The sequence below is a fragment of the Camellia sinensis genome, chromosome 15 (assembly GCF_055761805.1).
Source record: "Camellia sinensis isolate YWXY chromosome 15, ASM5576180v1, whole genome shotgun sequence".
NCBI lineage: Eukaryota > Viridiplantae > Streptophyta > Magnoliopsida > Ericales > Theaceae > Camellia > Camellia sinensis.
In genome coordinates this window covers 104,357,202-104,380,714 of record NC_138975.1, presented here as the reverse complement: position 1 = coordinate 104,380,714, position 23,513 = coordinate 104,357,202, and the positions used below count along the sequence as shown (strand labels likewise).

General features: G+C 29.3%; 1 protein-coding gene across 1 annotated transcript; it reads right to left on the bottom strand.

The window, feature by feature from the left end:
- Positions 1-664: 664 nt before the first annotated feature.
- LOC114286150 (protein NRT1/ PTR FAMILY 2.11) lies at positions 665-11,659 on the bottom strand. Its single transcript, XM_028229246.2, has 4 exons — positions 11,379-11,659; positions 10,564-10,781; positions 4,771-5,327; positions 665-1,891 (listed from the first exon to the last, which is right to left on the bottom strand). The coding sequence occupies exons 1-4, from the start codon at positions 11,452-11,454 to the stop codon at positions 1,006-1,008; spliced, it is 1,737 nt and encodes a 578-aa protein (XP_028085047.2). The 5' UTR covers positions 11,455-11,659; the 3' UTR covers positions 665-1,005.
- Between the last annotated feature and the right edge of the window lie 11,854 nt (positions 11,660-23,513).

The following is a 23,513-nucleotide window of genomic DNA, read 5'->3' as shown; positions in this document are numbered from 1 at the left end:
ACAATAATGCAACAATGAAAAACAGAGTTTATAGCGTTTTTATTTTTCTCATTAGTATAATTGTTGGGACGTTTTTGTTCGACACGTGTTTGGATAATCAGAGCTGGGCATTTTCACAATGTTCAATATTTACTTCTGAACAAAAATATTTTGTTCAAATTATTGATGCCAAACAATTGTAAATTGTTCATACATAAAAAAAAAATTGAACATGATGAGTCCGAACAAAATTAGACAATAACATTGGACAATCAATCAAAATTGCTATAGAAAGGTGAGAATCGCTAACCAAATCAAATTCAAATAGGGAAAACTAAACTAAGTGAGATTTAGAGGTAAAAATCATAGATTTTTGAAAGCGAGAATCGAATATCTTCACCCAGCAGTTTCCAGCAGTTTCTTCAATGTGATGTCGACCTTCAATACTTTGCTTTCTTCTTCGAGATGAAGAAAATAATGCAATTAAAGTAGTACACCCTATTTTTTTAAAAATTATCAAATTGACGTATTTTTATAAATGTGTCATATATGTAATCTCATATCCATGTCTATTCTTTTTAAAAAGCACAGATAAATAAAATAAAATATGATGATACCGAAATCAAATTTCAACAATAAACATGTAAACTCGAGTATAACATTTTTGCATATAACACAATAAAAATAGTATAGACTTGGAATGAAATTTTCATTAGGAGCTACTGAAAAAGAGTCAAGTTATTCTTTTAAATTAATACTTGATTCTTAAAAACAGTTTCTCACCATCTTTTATGATAGTATCCTACTCATACATGTATCATATTTTTTAAAAAAAATTCTATTGTCATATCCCAATCCATATCATACCCGTATCCTGTATCTAGATCTATGTTTCATATTTTATATGCCATTTTACACACAATAGCTTCTTGTGCCATGATTTGTATGTCAACCATTTTGGTTTGAAGACTTCTTCAATAGGCTCTTGCGTGAACATTTCTATATCAAACAAGAGGCTTTTTCTTTTCAAATTGGCATTTTTTCAAGGGCCACATCAAGGGTATTGACAGTAGCTCCTTTGTACTTGTACCACTTTGCACAAACTAAGAAGTACCCCAAATTCAAGACTTCCAAACCAGCAATCAAATAGTAAAAATAATCCAATCTCCCCTTGTTAAGATCCTCCGGCAACCAATTCCCCTTCCCAGCTCCACTTGTCGCACGATGAACTATAGACACAAGGAAGCTACTCAAATAACTAGACAACGCAAATCCACAAAACAAGAAAGATCCAGCTATGCTTCTCATATTTTCCGGGAATTGCTTGTAGAAGAACTCAACTTGACCAATGACAGTAAATGCCTCAGAAAATCCCGTTAGTATCAACTGAGCGATTAACCACAACCCGGACATAGAAGAAATTTCACCTTTCCTTGGTTCAATCCCCAACGTTGGCCTTGTAAGAGCCAATGTCCTCCTTTCCTTTTCGACAATTGCTGATACGATCATAGTGAATACAGCGATGACCATGCCAACGCCCATCTTCTGGAGTATTGTGATACCGTCTTCCTTTTTCGTTATCTTTCGTAGCATTGGGACTATGAGTCTGTCGTAGATGGGTATCCAAATTGTGAGGCTTACCATCTGGAAGACGTGGTACGATGCCGCTGGGATTAGGAAACCAGTGTTGCCTAGTCGCCTGTCGGATTGGAGAGCTTGGAAGACTTGGAAGGTCTGTTGTTGGACTATGGTGATGTAGTAGACGATCCCTGCTGCCCATATGGGGAGTACTCTCAGTAGGCATTTCACTTCTTCTACTTGTTGGATGCTGCAAAGTCTCCATGGATTGGCTGCTGAACCATCTGGTTTGATTTCGTCTTCAAGGGTGATGATTGCTGCCTTGTTGAGAAATCTAGGATCATTAGCATTTTTAGTTAGCTAGTGAGTATTGAGTAACATCTGCATGTTGCAAGATATGAACGTGACTAATATTGAAAGATATGAAAATGTTTTGCATCCTCATCATCTAATAATGCTAATATATGACCATGTGACTAATCTCGAAATCCCGAAAATCCCTTTGGATGACTCCTATTCTCACCCTTACTCTTGGGTGTGCATATCTATTATCTAGTCACATCTACATGTATGTAGTTTACATTTTTATTTTTTTCAGATTTAGATTTTGTTTTTTCATCACAAATATTGTTAATTAATATAAAAAATACTAATAAACGTTATGGGAAATCGTACGGTGTGCACCCCTTTAGGAGTGCATATTATGTGCATCATATCAAAAAAATTAATTTTTATCATAAAATTTCGTAATATCAACCATAAAATGAGTAATCTTGTCACAAATTGACATGATAAAATGGCCAAATTGGTCACAATGATTTTTCTAAGGGCTTAACAATTAACAACTGACTTTTGCCGACTAAAATGCAAAAGTTTGTGACTTGATTACCACATTTTTTAGTGTAAATTTATGATAAGATTACGCAATTTATAATTGATGATATTATAAAAGTTTATGATAAAATTATATATTTTATAATAAAGTATAAATGATATACACACTTGAAAAAGGTGCACACCATATTATTTTCTGAAAGTTATTGACTCATTTAGGATCATATCCGACAAGACGAAAGAATTTGCCTAATGATTGAGACTCTTCTATATTAGGCGTGATTCAGTCTTTTTCTTCCAAAAAAAAAAAAATCTACCAAACTGATTAAAATAAAAAATTACGATACGAATACAGATACAGATATAGTTTACAATTAAAGTAATTTATTGGCCACTCTGTTATTCACAAATTTTGGTCAATCAATGACTCCTTTTGATGATATGTATGGATTAAGAACAGGATGATCGAGTTGTTGACTAATTGAATAAAATCTAGGCAATATTATTATTGATTGCCTAATAGCATCTCTAAAGGGATAATTAAAAAAGGCTTGTTTTAACTAATATAATTCTAATTTTGAGTTCTAATAGGCTGACTATTGGGCTAGCTATTTTACCGTTCTACTTTTTTGGTAGTTACAATTGAAAAGTCCTAGAGGCTCTCCAAACAAATATGTATGTATATATCTTGAATTTTTGTATATTAATGTCTTGGATTTGGGATTTTATATATTTCATATATGTATATGTGTATGTAGCAATTTTATATGTTCTTTCCATTCTATTTGATGAATTATGGAATAACTTATTTTGCATTTTGTATTTTTTTTTTTCTCCTCATTCTATAGGTTTTGTATGTTTGTATGGACAAATTTATTATGATTACAAATTTATATTAATAAAATATCAGCAATTAGTATTTTTTGTTTTAAAAATTAATTACGTTAGTTTAAATGATTAACTAAAATAAAGAGTGTTGTTGAAGACACAATAACTAAAGTAATTAGATAAAATAAAGAGTGTACTTTTTTTATACTTTAACTGGTGAAAAGTAGAGAGTGTGCAAGATATGAAGTCCTCATCATCTAATGGAAGATAAGACTCTGCACCTAATGTCAATCATCCTAAAATCAACAATGATTTGTAAGAAATACAAAAACCAAAACTAGACATAAAGAAAATATGAATGAATAAATTTGGGAAAATTATAAAAAAAAAAAAATCTTGAGAGTTAGTTTTGTAATAAAATAAATTCTGAAATTTAAAATTTTTTTTTTCAATTCAACTCTAACTTTTTTATTTATTTTTCAATCTAAATTATTTGACTATTTATATTAAGTAAAATAAAAAAAAATGATATTTTAATAATTAAACTCAATAAAATAGATATTTTAGATATGTCAGATTTTTTATGCATCCTCATCGTCTAATGAAAGATAAGACTACCTAACGTCAATCATCCTAAAATCAACAATGATATTAGAAATACAAAAACCAAACGCAAACTAGACATAAAAAAAAATGTATGAATGAATAAGTTTGGGAAAATTATAAAAAAATAAAATAAAATAAGAGTTTGAGTTTTGTAACATAACAGATTCTGAAGTTTAAAAAAAAAAAAATCAATTTAAATTCTTTTTTTTTTTTTTTTGTCAATCTAAACCATTTGGCTATTTATGTTAAGTAAAATAATAATAAAAAAATTGGTATTTTAGTGATTAAATTCAATGAAATTGGTATTTTAGATATTTTATGTATACCTCCATTTAATTTAATGGCTAAAATATTTTTTTTTAATTTTTTCAGTCAATTTTATTTAACCAAAATAGGCGAATGGTTTAAATTAAAAATAAATAAATAAATTAGGATTAAATTGATAAAATTGAAAATTCTAAGTTTATTTTAGCCATCAATGCATTTTTTGTATTCAATTCTATAATTGTTTTTTGTTTTCATAGACTTATTGTAGAATCAAAAGGACTAAAAATGACCAAAAATTACCTAAATTCAACATGTTTATAAGTGGACTTATTTTTTCGACATATATATTCTTTCAGTAAACTTTTTCAGCTCTGAGTCAAAAAAAATTATTGTTAGATTGCTCTAGACCAGAAGAGCCTTTTTTTTAAAAAAAAAAAAACCTAATGCTCAAAAAGGACTACTAAACATGAAAAGTAAAATAGTGAACCCCTTCTAATATTAATTTTTTTTATATTTTTTATTTTAGGATCATCTTGTCTATACTAAAAAGTCAACCCAAAAAAAAAAAAATAGAGAAGAGAATCAAATTTAATTTTTTTTTGAAAGATAATAAATAAATAAATAAAAACAAACCAAATTATTATAAGCTGCAACATGAGGAAGTAGAGTTGGTTATACCTGAATTGATCTGAGTAAGGGAGCTTGGAATTGATAGAATTACTAGGAACATGGTTAAAAAGAGAGATCAAAGGTTGTTCTGGTAATTCCACTTTCCTTTTCTTAATTGCAGCCACTATAACCTGCACCACACTAGTCAATGGACTACCCTGTGGAATCACCATGACATAAATTCTTGTACCAATGAAGAACACAGCACAAGACAAGAGCATGAGGAATGTAGGAATAGCCAATCCCAAAGCCCAATTCACATTAGACTGAACATACACAATCACTGTCAATGATACCATCATTGCAAAAGTGAATGTGAAATAGTACCAATTGAAGAAGCTAGAAATTGCCCTCTTTCCAGATGCAGTTTTGGGGTTGAATTGGTCTGCTCCAAAGGCTAGGTTACATGGTCTTATGCCACTGGCTCCAACTATTAGTAGTCCAAAGCCACTTAGCAGGAAAGTCATTTGCCATGGGGTTGGACCTATGCATGAGGACTCCTTTGGTCCACAGTGGGGGGGATGGAGGGTTGAGATTGCGGCTGTGAGTGTCAGTATGAGCATACCCTGTGATTAAAAGATGAAACAAAATGGAGTATCAGAAATGTTATGAACCATAAAAAGATATTTCGAAATCTACCTTAAAACGACTTGTATAATGTAGATTTAAAATTGGTGGGATGTGAGTCAACCTAAAATGATTGTGATTCATAGATGTGTTTCATTAGTATTTTTTCTGAGTTTGTAGCATTGTTGAATAGAGTATTAGATGTTTTAAAAAAGCAACAATTTCCTTCTAGTTCTCTTAAAATGATTGGATGATCCAGTTCAGACAAGTCGGCTCACTATGGTCTCACTTTAATAATTCAATTCATTAATTTTTAGAGTTTTGTGTATAGTGTATTCATTAAAAAAATCAGATTAATTTAATAATCGTATCCGTCTAATTTAAACATATTTATCTTGTAAAAATGAATAATTTATTTTTATAATTATATTTATTGTTTATTTTTTTGAAGACGTGATGAAATCGCATGGCTAAAATTATCGAATTAATCTAATTTTATTCTTTTTATATGAATGATGTTTACATTGGGACTTCAAAAAAATAAGACATCAATCATTAAAATAAGACACGTGTTTAGCCCCGGGCTAGAACTAGAGCCCATCTTTTGTGTAATTGGCAAAATGGCGTTGGTTTTGTTCCGCTTCTTGAAGAAAGACAATGAGAGGAAATCCTAGTGTTAGCTGAGAAGGTATGAGAGTGGAGATCTCAGCAAACTATTGCTTGGTTTGGAATCGTGATTTTAATTTAAAACTTAATTCAAAAATTATTTTTAAAATTTATAATCAAACACACAACTCAAAACTTAATTTAAAAATTCTTTTCAAAACTCATAATTAAACTCTTTTCAAAATTCTAATTTTTTTTAAAAAAAAAAAAATCAGTTTTTTTTTTTATTTTGTTCTTTAAAATTATGTTTTATTTTATATTTTTTTGAAAAAATATAAAAATTCAAAAAATATTTTGTTTATTTCTTTTTTGAAGAAAAATATTTTTTATTTTCTTATATTTTTTTTTGAAAAAAATATTATGTTTTTTTTTTAAGTGTTGGCCAAATAATTTATTATGATTTAGATATAAAAAATTTTAAAAATTATTTGAAATATTAAAAAAATAAAAACATTTTTAAAAATATTTAAAAATAAAATAAAGTATTGAAAATAAAAAATAAAAATATATTTAAAATAAAAAAGTACAACTCATTTTAAATTTTTAAATATTTAAAAAATATATTTAAAGTATTTAAAAAAAACATACAGAGAACACATGTAAATACAGTGCACATTAAAAAAAAATATTTACAAGAAAAAATATTTACCCTAACAAAATAAAATTAAGAAAATTTTTAAATATTTTAAAAAATAAATCAAAAAAAAAATTAAGCTACAACCCTAAACTTAAAAATTAAAAACTCTTTCCAAAACTCATAACCAAACAAATTTTCTCTTTCAAAACTCAACTCAAAATATAACTACCTATTCAAATTATGATTCTAAAACTAAACCGAACTGAAATATTTTTGATTCAAAAAACAGTTGAAAGGGAGTTTTTAAAATCACATTTGGGTTATGATGTGTTGCATTTTTGTGTACTAAAATAAATAGTTTTATTTCCCACAAAAAATAGAAAGAATCACAATCTACAAAGTACCCAATGGTTTGTTGATGAATTTAGATTGATAGTTGCTATATGTCATTAAAATTTGAATAAATTACAAATACATACTTACGATTTGATTAAAATATAAATTATTACTATAATTTAAAAAATTACAAATATTCTATTATTAAAATTTTTTATTTAACAAAATTAACAAAAAAAATGAAATTTCTAACTACAATTTTATCAACAATAAAATTATCAGAATTGTTGATTGAAATATATTACTGATATCATTAAAAATTATTAATTAATTTAATGATTTATTAATTAAAAAATGGTCATTTGTGATGCGATTATAAACTTGACGAGTAGAATGTAATTTTTAAAATGACAAAAGACAATTCGTATTTGAGTAATGCTACAGATAATACTTTTAGACTTATACTTTCACTCACAATGATGTGGTAAGAGAGTTATGTCATACATCATTAAATATATAATAAATTAATTTTTCACCCACAATGATATGGTGAGAGAGTTACGTCCTATATCATTAAATATATAATAAATTAATAATTAACACATAATATCACATCACTATAAATATATGAAAAATGACTTATACCTCCACTGGGGGTCGACCCCCAGTGAGGTGGAGGGTCATGATTGGCGGAAAAAAATTGTTTTTTTTTTTTTTTTTTCAATTGGCAGCTAGTGGGGGCGCGCCACCTCACTGGGGTGCGACCCCCACTGGGGGTATAAGGCATCACTGAAAATATATATATATATATTTGGGTGTGTTTCAAACATTTCTCATGAAACAAATGCTGTCAAAAAAGAAGTATTATTGCTGAGGACATCCCAGGTGATGCACAGCTGTAATGGATATGGACCCTTTTAATTTTTGAGAAATCCACCGCCGCAGTTAGTTAGTTAGTTTGTTTGTTTTTTTTTTTTTTTTTTTTTTTTTTAGGGAATGGCTTCTGTCCAGTCCTTAGTCGGATTGAACTGTGTTGTTCGGCTTGTGGAGGCTCATCATGGGTCTCGTTTTGATAATCTAAACCGTTCAATGTGTAGAACTCGTCGAGTACTATATGCCTGTAAAAAATCACGTTGATCGGATATCGATAGCTATGTGATCAAATCAGATTTTTGTCAACCGTTAATTTATTACCGTCCATTTTTTTTATACAAAACTGATTTGATCACAAAGCTATCGATATTCGATTAATGTGATTTTTTATAAATATATAGTACCTGAAGAGTTCTACACATAAACGGTTCAAATGATCAAAACGGGACCCGTAGTTAGCCCTCACGGACCCAACAGTACGGTCCAATCCGATTAAGGACTGAACAGAAGCCATGCCCTTTTTTTTACTTGGAGGACCAGTAAATTTGTAAAGAGGTATTTTGGTCATTTATTATCCTCACCACATCATTTTAAATACATTTTTCAATATACTAATCTAACAAAAAATTCAACCAATCTTTTCAAATGCAAGAATTAAAATAATCTACTAAAATAATTAAAAACTCAAAAAATTTAAAAAGTAATCAGTGTGTTTGGTTTGAGTTTTCTGGATTAAGTTTTTTGAAAATTGAGTTTTTTTACTTTCGTGTTTTTTTGTTTTTAGTGAATATTTTTAAAATTTTAAACATTTTTTTTACCTTTTTAGATGTACCTTAATTAGATATATCTAAAAAGTAAAAAAATTGTGAAAAAATATTTTAAAAAATTAAGAAATACATAAAAATACAAAAAATGTACTGAATTCTTGTATTTTTTTATATTTTTGGTATTTAGTAAATTTTTAAAAGATTTTTTTACAATTTTTTTATTTTTTAGGTGTATTTATGTTAGGTGTGACTAAAAAGTAAAAAATTTGCATAAAATATTAAAAAAATTCTGTAAAAATAAAAAAATACAAAAAATAAAAAAGTAGAATTTTTTGAAAACTATTTTTAGAAAATGGGAACCAAGCAATCATTTTCTAAACGAGACAATTATATTATTTTCCATTCAAATTTGATTGAATTCTTTTGTCGCCACGTCTTAATTTTGGCTCTTTGCGTGAATCTGTTTGTCATTGTTGTCATTATTCTACCACATATATGCTGCTGGTTTTCTTCCTTGTTTGATTTATTTTAATTTATTTTTTTCAGAATTTCTTCCCTTGGGTGGTCTTATGTGGGTGGAATTTGTTGGTGAAAAATGTTAACCATTCAAATATTTGTATACCAAAAAAAACTTTTACACAATGATGCCATAGTGAGAATCATCCCTTCTCATTTAGGGACACATACATTTATGCAACATATCACAATCTGGTAATAAAAATACAAGTTAATTACATTTATTACCTTTGGACTTTTATTGTAATCTCATTTCAATCCTTTTAATTTTAATGTGATAGTCAAAATCTTACACTTTAAGCCAAGTTATAACAATTAAAATGAGATTTTCATAAAAGGCTGGAGCTTGCCTTCCGTCCACCATCTGAACTGGAAGATCCAGTCCGGCCCATTGGGCCTACTTTTTGACCCCTTTTTAACAATTCAAACCGTTCACATATTCAGCTTTGTTGATTACATTATCCTTGTAAAAATTCACGTCAATTAGATAACGGATACTATGTATTTGGAACACTTTTTATGAACCTTTAATTTTCTGGCCATCTATTTTTTTCCAAACAAAAGTGAACTGAATAGATAGTATCCATTATCCGATCGACGTGATTTTTTATTAAAAATAATATACTCAACAAACTTTAAAATATGAACGACTCTGATTATCAAAAAAGAGCTCAAAAGTGAGCCTAATAGGCCAAACTGGATCGGACTATCCCAGATGTAGACTGGAGATAGTCCAGACCCTTGATAAAAATATAAGGGTGTTCATACGATGAAAAATATTATATCTGGAGATAGTCCAGACCCTTGATAAAAATATAAGGGTGTTAACACGATGAAAAATATTATAGTTAGTTCACAAGTCATTAACGGTAAATGGATGAAATTGTGACATTTGACTTAAAGTGTAACAGGTTGATTATCATAATTGGAAATTAGTACGGAAGTGTAGAGATGCTAATGGTCATTAACTCTAACAATATTGAAAGTTTTACAAAAACAGAGACACAAGTGGAGACGGATCTATGATTATCATTGTGGAGGTGTAAAGGCTCCATTTGGGAATAGTTATTTGGGCCTTTTTTTTGTTTAATTTAGTCACAAAAAATAAAATATGTTATTTTAGTCAAAAAAAAATAAAACATCACATCTAATTCATAATCATTACACTATTTTCTTACAAAAAAAAGTTTAAAAAGTTGAAAAGTTAAAAAGACCTTCTCAAATCAAGTTTTTTAACTGAGACTAAAATAGTGAAAAAAAAGTCAAAAAGTTAAAAAACCAACCAACTTTCCAAACGACAAAGTATATTTAAGAATATAAATTTTCAAATTTTTAAATTTTAAATTTTTTTTTTAATATAATATTTGATATTTTTGCGGGTGTGATCGCCTCTACCCGCACCCCCTAGATCCATACTTATTTTTACATTAGATTTAATAGGTGTGTTTTGCATACTGAGAAAGGAAAGATTGGGATCGAAAGGGATAGAGCATTAGTTACCAAGAACGAGGAGATAGAAGCAAATCCCAGAGTTTTGTAACGGCCAAAGTATGTATCAGAGAGGAAAGCTCCAAGGAGGGTTCCAAAGTTGCAAGTTCCATTGAAGATGTTGATCAGATTAGTTGATGTAATTGTGTCCATGTTGAACACTGTTGTCAGGTACACCAACAGATTCGATGATGTCCCTAGTGTTCCCAGCTTCTCAAATGTCTCATTTCCTGCAATTATTATTATTATTATTATTATTATTTTTAATGGGTGGTCATCAGAAATTAAAGAAAATTAGAAAAAGAATAAATAAAATAAAAAAATAAAAACAAAGACAAACTTGATCTTTCCATCTCCTTTCTAAATCACCTCTCAATTATGAAATGAAATTTAAAAACAAAGACAAACTTGATCTTTATATACTTTTTTCCTTTCTATTTCTCTTTCTAAATCTCTTTCTAAATCTCTTAACTAAACACAGACAGCGTAGAGGGGATTCTTATGCTGGATAAATATGTTTTGAAACAGAAAGAGAGAGAAAATGAATACAAAGCATTCCGGGTGAAAGGAGGAGCTCCTCTCTTCTCCTAAGTATGTGTGCAAGTTGCAAGCACACGTGCATGTAGTAGGCCAGACATCTTTTGTCTTTAATTTTTATTTTTACTTTTTTGCTCATAAAATACTCTGTGTAATTATGCAAGAATCTCAAGAGATGAGTAAACTGTGAATATTTTAAAACAAAGACACTGATAAATTTGGAATAAAGAACCATGCACGTGACTGCTTGTGTGCCTAAAATGTCTGTGCATCTCTACTTTGTAAATTACCTATAACAAAGGGCATGGCTTTAAGTCCTCTGTACTTAGGCTCATCACTTGTAATTTCTTTCTCAGTGTTTTCCATGGCTTTTCCTCTGAGAACTGTCTCTCTCTCTAATAGAATTTGCTATGGTTTTGTGCTAATTAAAGAAAAGGGCTAGATGTTGAAGATTTATATAATAGAAGCTAGATGTCAAATGCTGACATTTTTCTAGTAGGAACACTAAAATATCACTTTCTCTTTCTCTCTCAGGCTAATTATTCAGGCGGCTGTGATTGAGACCCTATCAATCACCAAATTTCATTACCTCCGCACACATATGAGAGCTGGTGATTAGAGGAAGAGGAGAAAAATAAAAAAAAATAAAAAAAAAATTTGGCCAATCACAAGCCTAAGGGGGTCGTGGGGGTTCCTCCTAGAGGGAATCCGGATCATTTTTCTTATTCAGTAGGGTATATTACAATGGTATCTTTAGATTTTTTTTTTATCAAAATATCATTTTAGTCTCTTTATATTTAATTATAATAGTCAATCTTTTACGTTTTAAAAATATTAAGTATAATTTATCTTGTTCAGTAATTTTGGAACATCATAAAACACTATAAGCACTTTTAAAAAATCATATAACATTTTTGTAGGAAAAAAAAAATAAAAAAAATAATCTATGAGTGGACCATAGCAACTCAATATTATAGGAGATCTTAGACTATTTAAATGAAATCTTATCGTAGTGGATTTTTGAAGATTCGAGGCATTCAATAAAAATTTGCAAAAATAAATAAATAAAATAAAATAAAAAATTGAATGCCTTAGATAATGATCCAACCGTAATTGTTGACCACTCAGAGCATCTTCAAGGATAGTTAAAAAAAGTTTCATAGGCATTTTAGCCAACATAATTTTAATTATGAGTTGTCATGGATGGATTATTGGGCTATTTATTTTACCATCTTATTTTTTGATTGGATACAATTAAAGAGTCCCAAAGGTTTTTCAAATAAATATGTATGTATATGTCTTAGATTTGAGATTTTATATATTTTATATATATATATATATATATACTATTATTAAAAGCCAACAACTACTTTGGTGTCATGAAGCCATGCTCTGATAATTTTTTACTAATTTTTCTAAAACAACCTTAACTTCTTCAATAATTATACTTATTTTTAAACTCCTAGCAATTTATAATTAAGGATAAAATCATAAATTATTAACTTACAAAATATAACTTCCCATATTGAATAACTTCCCATCAGTAACTTCTTTCAACTACTCCATCCCATACTCTTCATTACCCACTATTCTCTTCCCCAACCCCTCAGAACAACAAGAACCCATCTCCCTTCTCTTCATTCCACGCCCTCTCCCTCCTCAAATTTACCCCCAATCCATTTCCTTCTCTCGCCGCCGCAAAGAAAGCCATAGCCGTCCTAAGGGCAACTCCAAAGTCGAAGGCGTTGTTACCCTCTCCCAAGACGACGGTAGTCATTTATTTTTTTAGCCCCTTCACATCTCTAAATTGAAAATTCACAATTTTGTTTATTTTGGATTCAAGTTAATGTATACAACAATTTTATATATAATGTTATGTACATCATTTGTGTTTTGATGCAATTGTTTGGGTTTGATTTATTTGTTTGTTGTTTTAATAGTGTTCAACTTCTTTGTTTTAATTTTTTTAAACTGTCAAGTGTATATTAATCTCTTTATCTGTAAGTGTTTTAAGATCATTGGTGTCATTTGTTTGTTAAAAAAAATAAAAATTAAGCATTTTAAAATTTTCTAGATGTGTTTAAAAAATTTAGTGTTTTTCAGTGTTCTTAAATTCTACATAACTATAAGTCTTTTGAGAGTTTTCAATTTGTATTTTTGTATTTTTTTGTGTATTACTGTTAATTATACTTTTCATAGAAAATAAAAAAGATCCATTATGTTACCAGGTTTCTTTGGGGAAAAAAAACATATAGTACAAGTTTATATTCAAATTTTTTTATATATATAAAAAATTGCGAAGTATAAAATGTGTGCAATTATTTAGACGTAGATTACACTTAAAAAGTTTGGAGTTTTTTTTTTTCACGGTTATCTTTTTAAAGCTTTTGTTTTTGTTTTGTTTTGTTTTTTTGGGTCTTTTTTTTTTTTGTGTATAAATTCAATTTTTAAAATTTGATTTGTTTGTTCACTTAATTCTGTGTGTATGTTATTTAAAATAAAATCCAGTGCTCTTAAAAAAAATCATATAAAATGAGTGTCTTTAGTTTTTTTTTTTTTTTTGGTGTAATACTGTTAGTTATACTTTCTATAAAAAAAAAAGTAACAAAATAAAATGTTTCATTGTGTTATTAGGTTAAAAAAAATCAATTATTATTTTTCTTGGTTTACATCAACATTTGTGTTTGTGCGTTTATAATTTATGCTTTCAAAAAATTGGTTTGTTTATTTGTGTAATTTTGTGTGTGTTTTTTAAAAACAATTCAATATTCATAAATTTTGTTTTATTTAAAAAAATAATAGTCCTAATTTTTTTTTAAAAAAAGTTTTGGGGTTTTTTATTATTTATATTAATAGTTAATTATTTTTTTTGTATATATCAAATCTTTGTGAGTGTTCCAAGAGTATGGGTTTGTGTTTGGTATTTTGTGTGTACCATTATTAATTACATTTTTTATTTTCTTCATTAAAAAGTAAAAGAAAAAAAACTATGTTATTAGATTTCTTGGAGAAAAAATTGACTTTCCTTCGTTTGTATTTTTTGCAGGTTACTTTTTGACTTCGTGTTGTTCAGAATAAACAATTTCTCGATTGATTTTCTATCGACACCTATTTGTTGGAAATGGTTATAAAATTCTGGATAAAACCAGAATTTTTTCATAAGTTCGGTCTATTTTTTAGGTGGGCCCCGAGTGTCGATTTACTCGGGTCAAAGTGGTAACGCGTTCTATGCCGCGTTGTGATTCACGTGGTATATTTGGTTGCTCAAAACCATTACCGAGTGAATGGGAAATTGAAGCCAAAGTGTGCTCCATGAAATGGAGTTTTGGTGGAAATTTCTTAAGGTTGTAAATTGGCTTGTCCCACATTGATTTGGTGGGAAGTTTTGAAAGGGTTTATAAGGCTTAGGGCGAGATACTTGGGGTGTGCCCCAAGGGGTACCCAAGTGTTTTAGAGGGAGAGGTTATGGGCAAAATGGGCTAGACCCATTGGACCCAAAAATCACCACACGCGCGCGCCGTCGTCCGTCCGGGCGGGCTGGGCTTGGGCGCGGGTGCGTGGTGTGGGCTTCTAATCTTTTTGGGCCAAAAACATTTGAATTTAATTTTATTTTTTATTAAAATAAAATTCAAATTAAATTGGTTTGGATTTTTTGTTCATCCAAACTGTTTTGGAATTAGTGCACACCCAAACAGGGCCCTTCCCGTATTTGCTATCTGTTTGAATTGTTGAATCTGTTTGAAATTCAAAACCCAACAGGTATCATACCTATTCAATTCAAAACCAAGAGCCACCTTCACATCTATAAATAGGACCACCCTCATTTGATGTTTTCAATTCAGAAATTTCGTATTTCACTTCTGCTATTTATATTCTTCATCTTGCTGCATTTTATTTCCGAAATAAAGAGTGTAAACACTTAGTGTGTTCGTAAGGCAAACAATTTGTAGTGCTGCTATTGTTTGTGGTAGATCATTTCATCCTGGGAGATAGACGTCCAAATTCTGAAAGCACCGTGGAGAGGACGAATCTGTCTTAAGGACACAGTGTCAAACACTGGACTTGATCAGAAAATAATTCAAAGAAATTAAATCAAGTAAGTTATTTAATTTATTTTCAGTGTTGTTTTTATTTATTTAAATCAGATTTTAATTTTGTTTTTGTAACAAAATAAAATCTGTTTTTATTTATTTATTTTTATTTCGAGTTTGATTTTTGTAATCAAACAAATTCTCTCCTTTTCTTTATTTCTTTAAATTCTATTTGTTGTTGTGTACACAATAGAATTAAATATTTTAAATACAGTGAAGATTGTCCAACAATCTTAAGACAGATTCCGTTTTTGGGTATCTTCATTGTATTTAATTTTCTGTGTTTTCAAATTAATATTCTGGTTGGAAAAATAAATAGTGATTTATGCTATTTGACAGATAGTAGTAATATACTGTCTCTTTTCTTTGACAACAACTAGTAGTACGATACTGGTGTCATTAACAATTCAGAATATTATTTGGTATTACAGAAAATTCTTGTGATATTTTATTTTTCTAGTTTTAGTAACAAGGAAAATAAAATTAATTTGTTGTTATAATTTATTTTCTGGTTTTAGTAACTAGAAAATTATTTTGTGTTTTAATTTATTTTCTAATTTTGGTAACTAGAAAATTATTTTGTGTTTGTTCTGATTTTTGTAATCAGATAAGTTTTGTGGTATTTTATTTTCTAGTTTTAGTAACAAGAAAAATAAAATGATTTTGTGTTATAATTTATTTTCTGGTTTAAGTAACTAAAAAATTAATTTATGGTTTGGTTTTCTGATTTTTGTAATCAGATATTATTTCGGTATTTTATTTTACTAGTTTTAGTAACAAGGAAAATAAAATTATTTTGTATTGTAATTTATTTTCTAGTTTTAGTAACTAGAAAATTAATTTTGTTAATCTATCATGTAACCTTTGTGACTCGGTCACAATCTGTTAATTTTGTAAGTAACTTATGATTTTGTTTGAATCCTTTGTGAAAATGTATTAATTATTTTGACTTTATGATAGTTCATCATGAGTATACTTGGAAGAATTTGTTTCGAGAGTAAAATATTAGTTTTACAAACTAATTTTATTTTTATTACAATGTGGATTCATAGTCTTGAATTGTTTCTGCACTTGAGTCGAAATATATATATATATATTCACAAGAACATTTTAATGCATATTTAATTTGTTTATTTATGTACAAATCAAACTTATTAAATGGAGGTATGTTTTGTCATTTTAAAGTTTAATGTTTAAATGCTTTGGATTTTATTTATGAGTTGAGAATTCTTTTATTTCATGGTGCAAACGATGGGATCACGCATGATTAATTTATTTTGTTGATTCATTATTTTTAGTTGATACGTTTGATATGCATGAATGATATCAACTCAAGTTATTTCTTAAACAATAATTTCAAGTGATTTGGAATGATAAATTGTTATGTCGACTTAGGACATAAGCAGGTTAATTTGAATATTTCTAATCAATTTTGAATGGGTGTTTGAACACCAGAGAAATTTAAACATGAAGATGTATGTAATTATATCGGTCCGTTTAATTGGGAAGTAATTTAAGAAATCTTTTATGTTGATTATTGAATTATGTGACATAAGATGTCATTAATAATTATTTTACTTGCGTGGTAGAATTTGTTAAACCATGAACCACTTTATTAATATGGGGGTGTATCTCTTACATTAGTTGAGATAATTTAATTTTCTTCGGTTATTGAGTTGCAAGAATGTATACAATCAAATGGGTTTTTGAATTGTTTGATTCTTAGGCAAAATTTTTTATGAGGATATGATTTTGTCAAAACATTAATTCTGACTTAAGTAGTCATAATTATTTTGGTTTTTTCTTGAATTTGTTTTAAAAATTCATTGATTTATAATAGAAGTGATAGGGGTGGTGAATATGATGCACCATTAAATGAATTTTGTGCACAACATGGCATTATTCACCAAACTACAGCCCCTTATTCTCCACAGCAAAATGAAATTGCTGAAAGGAAGAATAGAACCCTAAAAGAAATGATGAATGCCATGTTACTAAGTTCAGGCTTACCACAGAACTTGTGAGGGGAAGCAATATTGTCTGCTAATTATGTTCTTAATAGAATACCCCACAAGAAAACCAAAAGCATTCCTTATGAATTGTGGAAAGGTCGACCACCTTCCTACAAATACTTAAAAGTGTGGGGGTGTTTGGCAAAAGTTGAAGTACCTGTACCTAAAAATACTAAGATTGGACCAAAAACAGTAGATTGTGTGTTTATTGGTTATGCTCAGAATAGTAGTGCATATCGGTTTCTGACTTATAAATCAGAAATACCTGATATAAATGTGAACACTATTATAGAGTCAAGGAATGCTGTGTTTTTTGAACATGTCTTTCTTTGCAAGAAATGACAGGAATTAAGTTCACAGAAAAGAACTTAGGATTGTACACAAAATCAAGAAACTAATGACAATCAAACAAAAAGAGACTAATAATAGTCTCGACCAACAGGATTTAACTAATGATGAACCAAGACGAGGTAAGAGAGCAAGAACATCAAAATCCTTTGGTCCAGATTTTCTGACATACTTGTTAGAAAATGAACCTCAAAGCTTTAAGGCAGCAATGACAGGTCCTGAAGCACCTTTGTGGAAAGAGGCTGTTAATAATGAAATTGAATCCATTATGCAAAATCATACTTGGGAATTGGTGGATCTTCCACCAGGTTCTAAACCTCTTGGATATAAATGGATATTCAAGAGAAAAATGAAAGCAAATGGTTCAATTGACAAGTATAAAGCAAGACTTGTTGTTAAAGGTTACAGACAAAAGGAAGGTCTGGACTATTTTGACACATATTCCCCTGTGACAAGAATAACATCCATTCGCATGCTTATTTCTATAGCAGCGTTGTTTAATTTAGAAATACATCAAATGGATGTTAAGACAGCTTTCTTAAATGGTGATCTAAATGAAGAGATCTATATGGAACAACCTGAAGGGTTTGTAGTATCAAGGCAAGAAAAGAAAGTTTGTCGACTTGTAAAATCCCTTTATGGATTAAAACAAGCACCTAAGCAATGGCATGAAAAATTTGATCATGCACTGCTTACTAATGGGTTTAAGATAAATGAATGTGACAAATGCGTCTATGTTAAAAACACTGACCAAGGATATGTCATAGTTTGTCTTTATGTGGATGACATGCTTATCATTGGAAGCAGTCAAAACATGATCAAATCAACTAAGCAGATGCTTAACAAAAGATTTGATATGAAAGATATGGGGGTCACAGATGTTATATTAGGAATGAAAATTACTAAAACATCTGACGGATATGCATTATCTCAATCTCATTATATTGAGAAAATTCTTGATAAATTTATCAAGGATGATTTGAATTTAGCTAGAACACCTGTAGACATCAGTCTTTATTTATCAAAAAATAAAGGTGATGCAGTGTCTCAGTTAAAATACTCCCAAATCATTGGAAGCCTAATGTACCTAATGAATTGTACTCGTCCTGATATAGCTTATGCTATCAGTAAATTGAGTAGGTACACTAGTAACCCTGGAGAAGACTTTTGGAAAGCGATCATTCGAGTTCTTAGATATCTAAGATTTACTCGTGATCATGGTTTGAACTTTACTCGATATCCAGCAGTACTCGAAGGTTATTGTGATGCCAATTGGATATCGGATACTAAAGATTCAAAATCCACTAGTGGATATGTCTTTACTCTAGGAGGCGCTGCTGTTTCTTGGAAGTCCACGAAACAAACTTGCATCGCACGATCCACAATGGAATCCGAGTTCATTGCTTTAGACAAAGCAGGTGAAGAAGCAGAATGGCTTCGTCACTTCTTAGAAGACATTCCAATGTGGCCAAAACCTGTGCCAGCTATTTGCATTCATTGTGATAGTCAATCTGCAATAGGCAGGGCACAGAATCACATGTATAACGGTAAGTCACGACATATACGTCGTCGACATAATACCGTAAGGCAATTGTTGTCAAACGGAATAATCTCAATAGATTATATAAAATCTAAAGAGAATATTGCGGATCCGTTAACAAAAGGTTTGACAAAAGAGCTAGTGTATAGTTCATCGAAGGGGATGGGATTAAAGCCTATTACATAAGAGTCGTCATAATGGTAACCCTACTTATATGACTGGAGATCCCAAGAACTAAGTTCAAAGAGACAACTAAGTTATGTATGGCTCGCCAGAAATCACCAAGGGATTAAAATTCCTACCCATTCCTATGGTAAGAGTGATATCTGCAACATATGTTGTCTGCAGGGGTATAAGGATAAGCTTTGCTTTTAATGATTACTTATATCTTGATTAAGACATAAAATCAAGATGAGTATAAGAAGATACTCACAATAAGAATCACCTATATGAGTGTTGAACTGGGGCCGGTTCTATGAGAATGAAAAGGCTAAATTCTCTAGAAACACTTATGAAAACCAGGCGCGTTCAAGGCCAAAATGAACACAACAGTGAGAACCACGATGTGTTAGAAGATATTTTGTGTGAAATCTATTGTCTTGGCTTACACAAACGGCTGAACAATTCAAGGCATCGCGTCCATTGGTTAGCCAGTAAGTCCGATAGGTTATCACTAGGGAAGGTTCAAAGCCGAAAACTACCTATCCTGATGCAAGATATTTTCGACTTATACTCTTTCGTTAAAGTCTGCATATTGTTGCATTTCTGTTGTCATCAAATTCCATTCATGTGGGGGATTGTTGGAAATGGTTATAAAATTCTGGATAAAACCAGAATTTTTTCCTAAGTTCGGTCTATATATTTTTTAGGTGGGCCCCGAGTGTCGATTTACTCGGGTCAAAGTGGTAACGCGTTCTATGCCGCGTTGTGATTCACGTGGTATATTTGGTTGCTCAAAACCATTATCGAGTGAATGGGAAATTGAAGCCAAAGTGTGCTCCATGGAAATGGAGTTTTGGTGGAAATTCCTTAAGGTTGTAAATTGGCTTGTCCCACATTGATTTGGTGGGAAGTTTTGAAAGGGTTTATAAGGCTTAGGGTGAGATACTTGGGGTGTGCCCCAAGGGGTACCCAAGTGTTTTAGAGGGAGAGGTTATGGGCAAAATGGGCTAGACCCATTGGACCCAAAAATCACCACACACGCGCGCGCGCCGCCGTCGTCCGGTCGGCTGGGCTTGGGCGCGGGTGCGTGGTGTGTGGTTGGGATTTGAATTTAATTTTATTTTTTATTAAAATAAAATCCAAAATTCAAATTAAATTTTGATGTTTTCAATTCAGAAATTTCGTATTTCACTTCTGCTATTTATATTCTTCATCTTGCTGCATTTTATTTCCGAAATAAAGAGTGTAAACACTTAGTGTGTTCGTAAGGCAAACAATTTGTAGTGCTGCTATTGTTTGTGGTAGATCATTTCATCCTGGGAGATAGACGTCCAAATTCTGAAAGCACCGTGGAGAGGACGAATCTGTCTTAAGGACACAGTGTCAAACACTGGACTTGATCAGAAAATAATTCAAAGAAATTAAATCAAGTAAGTTATTTAATTTATTTTCAGTGTTGTTTTTATTTATTTAAATCAGATTTTAATTTTGTTTTTGTAACAAAATAAAATCTGTTTTTATTTATTTATTTTTATTTCGAGTTTGATTTTTGTAATCAAACAAATTCTCTCATTTTCTTTATTTCTTTAAATTCTATTTGTTGTTGTGTACACAATAGAATTAAATCTTTTAAATACAGTGAAGATTGTCCAACACTATTTACTTTGATTGTAAACATTCTATATAAGCGTTGGGTTTGTAATGCTTGAAACTTGAATAATTCAAATTAATTCTATTTAGGCTTAAACAAATGTGTAATTTCTTTTTCTAAGCTTAAAAAAATCAAATTTATAATTTCTTTTCTTTTTTTTTATGTTTACTTAAAGAGTTTGTGATGGTTAGAACAAATAACTTCTATAGTTGTGTTTTAAATTTTGTGGGCGTGTTTAAAAAATTTAGTGTTCTTCAGTATTCTTAAATTTTACATTTGTAAGTGTTTTGAGAGTCTTGAATTTGTATTTTTGTATTTTTTGGTGTATTACTGTTAATTATACTTTTCATAGAAAATAAAAAGATCCATTATGTTATATCAAGTTCCTTTTGAAAAAAAAAAAAAACACATATATATTGTAAGTTTATATTCATTTATATATATATATATATATATATATATATATATATATATATTTAAAAAACTATGAAGCATAAAATGTGTGTAATTGTTTAGACTTAGACTTAAAAAGTTTGGGATTTCTTTTCCATTTGATTTGGACTATGTTAATCTATGTCAAAATGTAATTTTTAAATTTTTTAGTTTCATTTATAAAAAACTTTAATAATATTTACATTTTGTGCCTTTATATATAATAAGCCAATTAGAAAACCAAAATTATTATTGTACTCTATTAGTCAAAGTACGCATGTGTACTATTGTGGCTCATTTTAACAACGTAAAATTCTAATTTGATCAATGTACATTGTTTGTAAATTAATTTTTACATGTATCTTATATATTTTTTGCAAGATTTGTAAGATCTTTAGTCTTATCTTACCAAATTGAGATTTTATATGAATTTTTGTTGTAAGGTTTTCTTTAGTTAAGATTAGTAAATATTATATTTTTTTTTAAAATAAATCGAACAAATTTTAACATATATATATTTTATTTATCAATATCTTAATATCAAATGTTACATTACACATAGTTATACATGTGATTTATATGTGCATTATTAGAAAATTTAATGTGAATTTCACGTTATAATTCCAAACGAGTTTGCACACGCATCGCGCGTGTGCCCAACCGCTAGTATATATATATGTGTGTAGCAATTTTATATATATTTTCAATTCTGTTTGATGAATTACGGAATAACTTATTTTGTATTTTGTATATTTTTTTCTCCTCATTCTACAGGTTTTGTTTACTTGTATGGTAAAATTTATTATTATTGCAAATTTACATTAGCAAAATATCAATAATTAGTAATTTTTTAATTAAGTTAGTTTGAATGGTTAGCTAAAATAAAGAGTGTGATTGGAGAACACAATAACTAAAGTAATTAGGTAAAATAAAGAACATATTTTTTTTTGTATTTTAGTTAGTGAAAAGTAAAAAGTGTGGTTGGAGTTGCTCTTAAACATGCTAGCTCATCTTTATTTATTTTTTTTAAATTAAAAAAAAAAAAACCACCTAGTTGGAGTGTATTGTAACTTTTTTTTTTATTGATACGCATTTTTAAAAAAGTGCTATCATATATAAATTATGATATTTGTGACTTAATTATCATAAATATTATAATTAAATTTTTTTAGTTATAATTAAATAATAATAAGTCATAACCAAATATAACATAAAATATAAATAAATAGTTTTTCAATCTTAATCAAAACAATAATCATAATAAATCATAACCAACGTTACAATGGATTGTTTGGGAAAGTATGTTATAAGTTGACTTTTTACCTTTCTTTTTTGACTTTTTTTTGAAAAAAAATTAAAAAAAATAGAAAAGTGATGTGAGCTAAAAAAAAGTTAAAAACTAAAAAATTCAAAAAAAATAAAAAAACAAAGTTGCCCTAATGGGCCAATGAGTCATAACTAACCTCTTAATTAATCATAATCAAGTTATGACAAAAAAATCACAAAAGTTATATGGTAAACACCCTATTTTAAGGAAAAAGAGGCAGACCCCTACTTGGGGTGACCCCAAGCCCCCAATGGGGTGTGATTGGTAGATAATATATATATATATATATATATTTTTTTTTTTTTCCTTGATCCACAGCCTCCCACGTGGAGGTGGGAGTGCTGGGGTCACCCCCCATTGGGGGTCCCTAGCACGGCTGCTATTTTAAAGTGTGTATTATAAAATTTGAGATTGGATTGTTTGAAGTTGGCCATTCAACTTGAGAAAGCATTTGAGCTTAATGAGTTCATTTTAAGGCTGACTTCGATAATCCAAATCGTTTACTTTTTAAAACTACAGATGTGATTCAAATATATAGTTATTGATATCCAACCATCTTAATTTTTATATGAATAATTTACTCAATAAATTTTAAAAAGTGAACAGTTTAAATTATCGAGATTGACTTCAAAATAGATCAACCAAGTTCAAATTCTCTCTCAAATAAAAATGATCAGTTTAAGAGAATTCAAACCCATAATTTTTTTTTAAAATAAATTACAAATATATCATCTGAGATTTACTTAAAGTACAGATTACCCTCTGTGATTTGGAAAATTACAAACATCCCCTTGTCAGAATTTTTTATTTAACAGAATTAAGTAAAAAAATGAAATTCATAATTACTCTTTTATACAATAAT